Source organism: Chanodichthys erythropterus, chromosome 11 (assembly GCF_024489055.1).
Source record: "Chanodichthys erythropterus isolate Z2021 chromosome 11, ASM2448905v1, whole genome shotgun sequence".
Lineage (NCBI taxonomy): Eukaryota > Metazoa > Chordata > Actinopteri > Cypriniformes > Xenocyprididae > Chanodichthys > Chanodichthys erythropterus.
In genome coordinates this window covers 6,299,092-6,309,904 of record NC_090231.1, presented here as the reverse complement: position 1 = coordinate 6,309,904, position 10,813 = coordinate 6,299,092, and the positions used below count along the sequence as shown (strand labels likewise).

The 10,813-nt window shown below is 39.5% G+C and overlaps 1 protein-coding gene across 4 annotated transcripts in view; it reads right to left on the bottom strand.

The window, feature by feature from the left end:
* Positions 1-9,887: 9,887 nt before the first annotated feature.
* Positions 9,888-10,813, bottom strand: part of fes (FES proto-oncogene, tyrosine kinase) — a 35,486-nt gene continuing 34,560 nt past the window's right edge. For 3 of the 4 annotated variants that reach the window (XM_067401253.1, XM_067401251.1, XM_067401252.1), the window contains 2 exons: positions 10,533-10,664; positions 9,888-10,425 (listed from right to left, as the gene is read on the bottom strand). In XM_067401253.1, coding sequence (XP_067257354.1) covers positions 10,292-10,425; positions 10,533-10,664 — 266 coding nt within the window. In that variant the 3' untranslated portion in view covers positions 9,888-10,291. The remainder of the gene's footprint in view (positions 10,426-10,532; positions 10,665-10,813) is intronic. The other variant, XM_067401254.1, reaches the window with a different exon arrangement.

The following is a 10,813-nucleotide window of genomic DNA, read 5'->3' as shown; positions in this document are numbered from 1 at the left end:
AACCAAAAATACATTTAGTAAATGTAAAGTCCCTTTCACACCAAAAGTGAAATGAATAAGACTCAGAATGAAGGACAAGCAAATTCACGTCTGTAAAGTAGAGGGCGCAGCTCAAACAAACCTTTTATCTGCGCTGCCATTATCGATTGCAGAAGAATAGGATGCAGGAGAAAGATCAATGAAAACAACAACAAAAAAACAAACAAAATAACAAACAAAAAACCCTCAAATGGGATGTTCATCTAAAGTCAGTATGTATCAAAAGTGGTCCAAGTAAGGAACAGTGGTGAACCGGGTCATGGGTCATTGATGCACTTCGCTCTGAAGGCTGGCCAGTTTGGTCAGATCCAACAGACGAGCTGCTGTAGCTCAAATTGCTCAAGAAGTTAATGCTGGTTCTGATAGTAAGGTGTCAGAATACACAGTGTATGTATGTATAAATATAAATATAAATATAAATATAAATATAAATATATATATATATATATATATATACACACACACACACACACATATAGGTGCATCTCAATAAATTAGAGTGTCATGGAATTGTGGAACTTGTGTATTAAATAAATTCAGTGCACACAGACTGAGGTACTTTAAGTCTTTGGTTCTTTTAATTATGATGATTTTGGCTCACATTTAACAAAAACCCACCAATTCACTATCTCAAATCATCTTCCTCTTGACAATACCTGTATGGGGTTCAGGTCAGGCGAGTTTGCTGGCCAATCAAGCGCAGTAACACTTCATGGTCACTGAACCAGCTTTTGGTACCTTTGGCAGTGTGGGCAGGTGCCAAGTCCTGCTGGAAAATGAAATCAGCATCTCCATAAAGCTTGTCAGCAGAAGGAAGCATGAAGAAATCGGCTTCATCTGACAATCTTCTCAAGCCTGCGGTCGTTCCTTTCACTTGTACACCTTTTCCTACCTCACTTTTTCCTTCCAGTCAACTTTTCATGAATATGCTTTGGCACAGCACTCTGCAAACAGCTCTTTCAGCAGTGACCCTCTGTGGCTTACCCTCATTGTAGAAGGTCTTGATGATCATCTTCAACTGTCAAGTCAGCAGACTTCCCCATGACTGCTGTTGGGATTACTGACCTAAACCCAGTATTTATACCCTGAAAATGGCAATTTAATAGAACTTGAAATTAAATATTCAAATAATATGAGATACTGATTTTTTTTATTTTATTTTGATGAGCAGCAAGCTGTAATCATCAAAATGAAAACAAAAAAGTCTGGAAATATTTTACTTTATGTCTAATAAATCTAGAATATATTTAAGTTTTACTTTTTTAATTAAATTACAGAAAACTATTTCATGATATTCTAATTTATTGAGATGCACCTGTATGTGTGTGTGTGTATATATATACACACACACACACACACACACACACAGTTATACAGTTTCTTCCAAGTTTAGAAAAAAAGAAATCACTAAGGGCCACTGTAGTTCAAATCACCAAGATGTGACCCATGTGACCTCATGTGACCCAGATATGAAGGTAAAAGCATCTTACAAAAACAACATAAGCAAAATTTAAACCATCGCATTATAAATCATCTCAGTGACAAGCAGAGTGAGGTCTACTTGTCAAAAACACACCCACAAACTGGGAATAGAGGCTTGGCGGAAATAGACATGCTTTGATTAGGATCAGATCTCGAAGATATTAACTTGTGAGTGGCCAAACGGTTTAAAGAATTATCTGTTTTTCTGCAGTTAAGTCACAAAAAATGGGAGGATCTGGAATGTCGAGCTGTGAAGAGAACCCTTGTCACAAAGACAATGACTTACTGATAGTCATGCTGATAGTAACAGTGAGCAGCAATGTAATGTACTGTGTGCCTGGGCATGTGATGACACGGACATAGATATTAAAGAAGGGTTAGAAATGCAATTTCTAGAGCTAAGCAAAATATAATACACACACACACATGCTCTGGGCAAATAATGCAAATGTCGCGGGTTCACTCATTAAGGGTGACCTGTGTACTATAGAGGAGCACTGAGGGTATTCTGTTATCGTGACATGGCAGGTGTTAAAGGTTAAATCGCTGCCCCTCCTCTACACAACTTCTACATGCTATTTCACACATTTTTCACAGGTCTGCCCGGTATAGGCTTTGGCTTTTTCTTGAAAATGGGTATCTTCCTAGTTCCTGTGCCCTCGAAGAACCGCGGACACAAGCTCTCGGCGGAGGACCACCTCTGGATTGCCAGACAGGAAGGCTGCCCGCTGGAGAAGTATGTGGAATTCGCCGAGCTTTCTTGTAAAGTGAGCTGGCCAGATGCGATCCTTAACACCTGTTTTTTGAGGGGTCTGGACGAGGAGATGATTCGTTATATTGAACCTGAATGCCTCTTTTCCCTAGTCGAGTCTATTAATCTGATTCTCTTTCTTAATGGTTTGAAATTGAAGAGGTTCAAAAAGAGTCGTATTCTCCTCGTCCAGCCCTCTCAGAAATACAGGCGGCCTGGCCAGTTCACCAGCTGCCGATTTCATCCACCTACCGTTCCATTGGGTATTCCCCTATGGCCATGTCTAACCCTCAGCCAAGGGCGTAGATTTGGTTTCAACTTTGGGGGGGTTGAACGTTGGTATGGTTGTATTGTATTGGGGGGGTTATAACTGATGTATTTGAAAATTGGGGGGGTTACCTCCCCCCCATCCCCCCCCACAAACTACGCCCCTGCCTTCAGCCTAAGCCATCCAAAAAGAAGTCCTCCAAAAGGTCCAGGCGGCCCAAGAGAGTGGTCGCTACCTCACTTGAGCCTCCTTATAAGCCTGTTGACGAGTTGGTAATAATCCACGGACCTGCTCCAGCCTTCCCCGAACTCGCTCCAATTCTCCTCAAGCCAGATCCTATTCTCCACAGACCTACTCCAGCCTTCCCCGAACTCGCTCCAATTCTCCTCGAGCCAGATCCTTTTCTCCACGGACCTGCTCCAGCCTTCTATAAGCCTGCTCCAATTCACCTCGAGCCAGATCCTATTCTCCACGGACCTGCTCCAGCCTTCCCCGAACTCGCTCAAATTCTCCTCAAGCCAGAGCCTATTCTCCACGGACCTGCTCCAGCCTTCCCCGAACTCGCTCAAATTCTCCTCAAGCCAGAGCCTATTCTCCACGGACCTACTCCAGCCTTCCCCGAACTCACTCAAATTCTCCTCGAGCCAGATCCTATTCTTCAAGGGCCCTCTCCAGGCTTCCATGAGCCCGCTTTTATTCTCCACAAGAATGCTCCAACCTTCCACGAGCCATCTCCAGGCTCCCACGAGCCCGCCCCAGCAGCCGACGAGCCTGCTCCAGCAACCTGCAAGCTCGCCTCTCCGGCCTTCGACGAGCCCTCTCCGGCCTTCAAGCCCTCTCCAGCTCACCAGCATGAGCCAGCCCACGAATCCCTTCCTACCACCAGGGATTGCCACCAGGGAGGGGGGGAGGTGGGGGGGGGGGTGCATGTACCCGTGGGAAACTCATGGGTGGCATGCTAAGCCTCCTGACCCGCCATGGCTGCCTGAACTCCTAGACCCACCCTGGAGACCTCTGTTCCCATCCGCTCCTCTTCCTGCACCTGTGTGAGGTCTCCAGGGTGCCCAACCCCCTAGGTACTGTCACAGTTCCCTCTGTTCCCGGACTCCATTACCCATGATCCTCCTGTTTCCACACCTGCACTCACTTCCTCGTCAACCCCCTCATCACCTGCACCTGGATTTCATCTTCTGCGCTCCCTTTATATGTGGGCCGTTTCTCAATATACGTACTTGTCTGTACTTGTGTTCTTGTGAAACGTCACCTGTCGCTGTCCAAGTACTGTTCCAATTCAAAGTTCGCATCTAGCCAAGTTTAGTTCAAATTCCCGGATGTGTTCTTGATCCGCCCCTTTTATCGAGGATGCATCGAGAGGTGACTTGTGCAGTCTTGAGACAGCCAGGTATCCCAGAATGCATCTCGCACTAACCAGAAAGTGTCAATAGTAAAGGAGAAACCCCGCATAATTTAAACATATTACTGTTTTTATGTCATGATATGTAGTTTTAAGAGTTTTTCAGGTGAGAATGTGCTGGTTTAAAGCTCAAATTTGTGTTTTTTTGATAAAGATTGTAGTGATGGGAAATTCGGATCATTTTACCGACTCTGACTTTTGAGTCTCGTTCAACAAAATGAACGAATCTTTTTTCGAGTCATTTCGTTCATTTTAGTAAAATGTAATTAAAATGTTACGTGTTACTTCCCCAACACATCTACTACTTATGCAAACGTTGATCACACTACAAACAATACAAAACTACAATGCTATAAGATTCAGAAATGATTAATTCATTCTTTACCTGGGTCTTCAGTTTATGACAAGCTGATTAAGCTCACCTCACCTCTTGTCTGACAAGTCTTCGGGTTTAAGTCATTCCTTAATGACATGACATGCAGCCCCATATGCTAAACCAATGCATTCTGAGCCGGAAAGAGAATTGATAGGTTAATTTCATGAGTCTTTCGGGTTTTTAAGTCATCCTTAATCACCTGACAGACCCATACGCTAAAACCAATGCATTCTGAGCCGGAAATAGAATTGATTAGTTCTCTTCATGAGTCTTTCGGGTTTTGAGTTGTTCCTTAATCACGTGAAAATTACTAATTAGTATGCAAGCACCGGAGTCAGACATTTTCAAGGAGATAATTTATCTCCTTGAAAATGTCTGAGACCGGTGCTTGCATACTGTAAATGACTTGCCAGACGCGAAAGCTTGACAGGCGTAGTAACAGTAACTAAGGAGGGCAGGGCTTAGCGAAGGGTCCATTGAATCATCAGGGCTGCGTTCCAGTTCGGTTTTAGACATGCACTCGCGAACTTCCCTAAACACTTCCCCTCGGGGGAATCCCTGCCGCCATTTTGAAGTGCGTTCCACTTCGTGAAGTGGACGAGGGAAGTTTATATGGACAGACCCTCGCTCCCTCGATTTTGACCGAGGGAGTGAGTCTACTTCATATGTACACTTCAGGCAGCTCCATAACCCACAATGCAACACGATTGTGACGTCACCGCATATCTCATTTAATTTACCCCACCACAAACAACTATGATAATATTAATTATTTTTTAAACATTTGAAACACACATATATACATATAGAATGCTGTATTAAACAATTTTGTAAGGGGAAAGAATAAATAATAAATCAGCTCCATTGCGGATTCCAAGTGATCAAGGGCTTAGGATGTTCCAGTTCAGCCCATACAAAGGTTCCGCCAGAAGTGGGCACTCGTGCAACGTGAGCAATGACGTACATCCGAGTCAACGAGACCGAGTGAAGTTAGCGAGGGAAGGGCATTTAAAAACCGAACTGGAACGCAGCCCAGCAGGTGAACTACTACTAGCAGTACAGAACCTATAGAATATTGCGCATGCGCGACTGAACGAATCAAAATGAACGAATCGTTCAAAAACGACACATCACTAAAAGATTGCGCCTTTCTGACAATTTGATCTGACGTTGTCGGAGTTGTGAGATCCAGGCGATCACCGGACGCTCAGCGCTCATGTGCGCAGCCTTACCTCGGCTAATCCTTCTGACGTTTGCCGCTAGCTCCGTTTTTGCTGAGGGCGACGTGACGTTTCATAACTGTATATATGGCTATTTAACTTTTGTATCCTACTAAAGCGCTGATTTTGTACGCTTGACTTAATTGTTTGCTTTATTTCTTTTTGTATATTCTTACCTTTTATATTGATCATTAAAACTGACATTATAAAACAAATAGAGACATGGTTTTGTTTTATGTTATAGTCTATTTCATTTTATTACAGTGAAGTTAATCAGAGTATGCACAAATAGTATTACATTTAATATCTTTTGAAATATAGCCTATACGAAAAGAGGCAGGGTTGTTTAATATTTCGTTTTGTTATAAATAAATGCACAATGGAGATAATCAATCACTCGTTGCCTGAGACTATAATATGTTTTTGTTTGTTTTTTAAATAAAACGAAAAGAGGCAGAGTGGTGTTTTATAACAAATTTCGTTTTATTGTTGGCTAAAATATACATACAGAGATAACCGGAGAAGCCAGAGCGAGCTGAGTGAGGTTATCAAGAACGCTGCTGTTCCATTTTTGCAGAATCACTCCTTCACTCCTTGTCTAATCTTAATGTTAACTACATGTGTTTGGTGGTTGTTTCTACTCCTTTGTTTATTAAATACATTTACTTTGTGGAAATCCGTATACGTCTCGTCTCTACAACAGCCAAACGTAACAGAACTCATCCTCCTGTTGATCCCTTAAGACTTTAGTTCATCTTCAGAACACAAATGAAGATATTTTTTAATAAATTCTGAGCCAGTTCTGTACTCTCCATTGACAGCTACACAACTGACACTTTGATGCCTCAAAAAGTTAATATAAAGAGATCGCAAAAGCAGTTTAGTTCAAATTTTCTGAAAAGATACAATCGCTTTATATGATTAACAGACTGAATGTAGGTTTTGATTCACATATTTACATTGATCAGCGAACTTAAACAGAATCTCAAGCCAATGTGCTTGACACGTGAGAACAAACCTAATTGGTTCTTGCTGAAGCTCAAACGAGAATGAACCTCATTGGTTCTCGCACGTCAAGCAAACATGCTTGAGCTTCTGTTTATAATAACCGATGTGTGCATTGATGAATGTTTATATGTGGGGGGAAAAAAAGCCTTAAAGGATTAGTTCACTTTTAAATGAACTTTTCCTGATAATTTACTCACCCCCATGTCGTCCAAGATGTTCATGTCTTTCTTTCTTCAGTCGAAAAGAAATTAAAGTTTTTGATGAAAACATTCCAGGATTTTTCTCCTTATAGTAAACTTGAATTGGCACCAAACGATTGAAGGTCAAAATTAGTTTCACTGCAGCTTCAAATTGTTCAACACGACCCCAGATGAGAAATAAGGGTCTTATCTAGTGAAACCATCACTCATTTTCTGAAAAAAAAAATGAAAATTATATACGTTTTAACCTTAAATGCTCATCTTGAACTAGCTCTCTTCTTCTTCTTCTCGTCTATTAGAATTCCGGCAGTGTAGACACTGCTAAGTGTATTACTGCCATCCACAGGTCAAAGTTTGAACAAATTTTTATATGCAATATGCTAGTTCAATAGTATATAACAATTAGTTCAAACTTTGACCTGTGGAGGGCAGTAATAGAACAATTTGAAGCTGCAGTGAAACTAATTTTTACCTTCAATCGTTTGGTGCCCATTCAAGTTTACTATAAGGAGAAAAATCCTGGAATGTTTTCATCAAAAACTTTAATTTCTTTTCGACTGAAGAAAGAAAGACATTGACATCTTGGATGACATGGGGGTGAGTAAATTATCAGGAAAAGTTTATTTAAAAGTGAACTAATCCTTTAATTTAATCTGTTTATCATATAATTTGACCATGTCTCTTCAGAAAATTTGGACTAAACCACTCAATTCATATAGATTAGTTTTATGACCTCTTTATGAAGTGGTAGTGGCGTAGACTGTCTATGGAGGGACAAAATCACTCAGATTTTATTCAAAATATCTTCATTTGTGTTCTGAAGATGAATGAAAGTCTTACAGGTTTGGGATGACATGAGGGTGAGTAATGAATGACAGAATTTTCATTTTTGGATGAACTAACCCTTAACACTCCATGTGTGGCAAAACCACTTGCAGAACATAAAAATTCAAATGTCCTCCAGCAAACTGATCTCTGATGTGATTCAGAACTGGTTTGACTATATGTCCAGTTTACTAAGCATTATTTTTAATTGCATGTGGACAAAAACTGCCAATTAAAGGTGCAATTTAAATTTGACACATCTGTCAAAAACACTCAGAGAATTTGCCACAGGCACTTCCACACAATGCTTTGAAACGCCCTTTGGAGAAAGGTGTCCTGCTGCGTGCCTGACCGGCCTATGAGTTCCTGACCCCTTGTAAGGCTGATCATCCTGTCAAATATTTAGCTGGGAACCTTTCTCCAATGTGCCTTTCGAAAAACCATCTTATGAAACTGCACATTTTTTTTTTTTTTGTATAAACCTAACGTGCATGGCAAACATCAAGCACTCAGACAGCCCCAACCAGTGAGTGTTGTGAGGAAGCACGTGCTCCATGTGGGATTACCTGCAGGCCATTCAAACAGTATTTGCTGTTATGTGCGGTTGTGTCAGCTGACACACAACATGTCACACTGGCATGTTGTTTAACACATCAGGACCATCAATGTCATCCTCTCAGAACACTGATGACGTCTTTAACGCTCCCATAAATTAAACTTGTGTCAAATATATTGCAAAGCAATTCTGACAAAAGGGGAGGGAGAGCGCATTTATCCACCTGTCTTTAATAATCACGGTACTCTATCGTCATTTCGCTCATCATGTAGCTGATTATTCTCTGCCAGAAAAACTGATTTAGATCAGAATGCATTTATTCTGACTGTCGTGCACGTGGAAATAGTTTCGTTCTAGATGCTCAAATATGTGCCAGCATCAAGTTTCAACGTCTCCACACGGTAAATGTAGAGGTATGATGCATTGTATATAGTAAAAAAAAAAATTTTTTTTAATTTAAAGTTCATAAAATACACTGGTCCCAAAAAGTATTAAGACATCTAATCCACACTTAATGTATAAACATCATTGCATAGATAGAATGTCAGTTGAATCTGCAAACACACAATGCTAGATCTTTTCTTGAATTTTCTGAGCAGTTTTTGCATTGACATTTAACCAAATGGTGTGAAGGTGATGAACTATGGACTTTAATTAACCTAACAAACTTCTTTTTGTGAGATGTTTTGCTTAAGATGTGTGCTTGTGCTATCTTTTGAATAAATGCATGCTTTGATATTGTTATAGTGTGTCCTAATACTTTTTTGGGCCTCTGTTTTGAAACTTCATAAATGCAATATACTGTACAATGTTTTTTTTTGTTTTCCAAGAAACTTGCATATTAATTTTTCCATACCTCACAAACTATTAACCCATTTTTAGAACATAAAGGTGAAAAACAGGGTAATTCGCAATGCTTTTATAGAGTTTAAGTGAGCAGTTTGACAGTGCACTGAAATGTTTACTTATAATTCAAGGACTATTCTGGACCCATGTTTATTAAAAAAGCCCCAGAGCTTGGATTATCTGTGAATTTTCCCAATAATGGCAATCAGGTTTCTAAGCAAAAATTATCCTGGATTAGCAGAAATGAAAAAAAATTGTTCAATTTCAGTTATGCAAAGTATTAAAGCCTCGTGCAGGTTTGGCTGTGAGTCTTCTCTTTTGTCTCCTTCAGGCAGATAAGACACATGAACAGATAGACACACCTATTCACACCTGTGTGGCTCTGCAGTGCATACATATTTAGGAACATTATACTTTATGGAATTAATTTTTGTTTGAGTGAACAAAAACTAAATTTCCTCTCAGAAGATAATGTTACCATATACTGTTCAAACATTTGGGGTTGGAAAGCTTTTTTTTTTTTTTTTTTTTTTTTTTAAATGTCTCTTCCGCTCGCCAAGGCTGCACTTATTTGATCAAAAATACACTATAAAATATAGTAATATTGTTAATTATTTTAACAATTTAAAAGCACTTGTCTATTTGAATATATTTTAAAATGAAATTTATTCCTGTGATCAAAGCTGAATTTTCAGCATCATTGCTCCAGTCTCCAGTGTCACATGATCCTTTAGAAATCATTCTAATATGCTGCACAAGACACATTTCTGATTATTATTGATGTTGAAAAGAGTTGTGCTGCTTCATATTTTTAAGGAAACCATAAGATGTTTTTGTTTCAGGATTCTTTGATGAATAGAAAGTTCAAAAGAACAGTATTTATTTGAAATGGAAATATTTTGTAAGGTTACTTTAATCAATTTCAATGTGTCCTTGCTGAATAAACGTATTAATTAAAAAAATCATACTGAAAATTTTATATTAATAATTAATAATACATTTATTTACAGATTTTCATACAATTGAATGTACAGACTTATATATGATCACATTTGTCATCTGCAAAAAAACAACAACAAAATTTTTTTATTTTTTTAAACATCAGGATGTCACCAATAAAACCTTTCAGAACACAACATTACACAGAATCGAATATAATATAAAATCAAATAATAGCACTCTTTTAGAAGGCACTGATGGTGCATTCTTGCTTTTTTTAACTGTGGCACACAAATGCAAAAAAATAAATCCTTTGCTTTGGCCTCATCATAAAATATATGCACTTACATGTAAGCATGTGTGTGTGTTACCGACTTAAAGCATACAGATCTGCCTTTAGTTTTCGAAATGAGGGTCGATTTCTCGGATCATACTGCCAGCACTGACACATGAGGGCATAGATTTCATCAGGACAGTTATTTGGGGCTGGCATACGATATCCTAAAAACAATAACAAAACATATAACCAACCCTTGCTCTGCAAACAGGCGATTAGCTGTAGTTTTATGTGTGTGTGTTATATATACACTATAGAGTGTGTGAAGTACCTCGCTCCACCTCGTCTCTGGTCTGTTGGTTACTCATGTTTTGTGGTATGGTATATGGTGTGACTCCTCTGGAGAACGTCTCCCACAACAGCACTCCAAAACTCCACACATCACTCTCAGTGGTGTATCGCCCTGATGAAACAACAGAGGGCAGTGTTGAGACGTAAAACCCTCAATCATGACCAGTCAGGCATAATGCAGTGTTGTTTAGGATACTCTGCGCTCTGGGTACAAACTGTACAGAACTAAAACATGCATAGTCTAACATCTGTTTTAGTTCT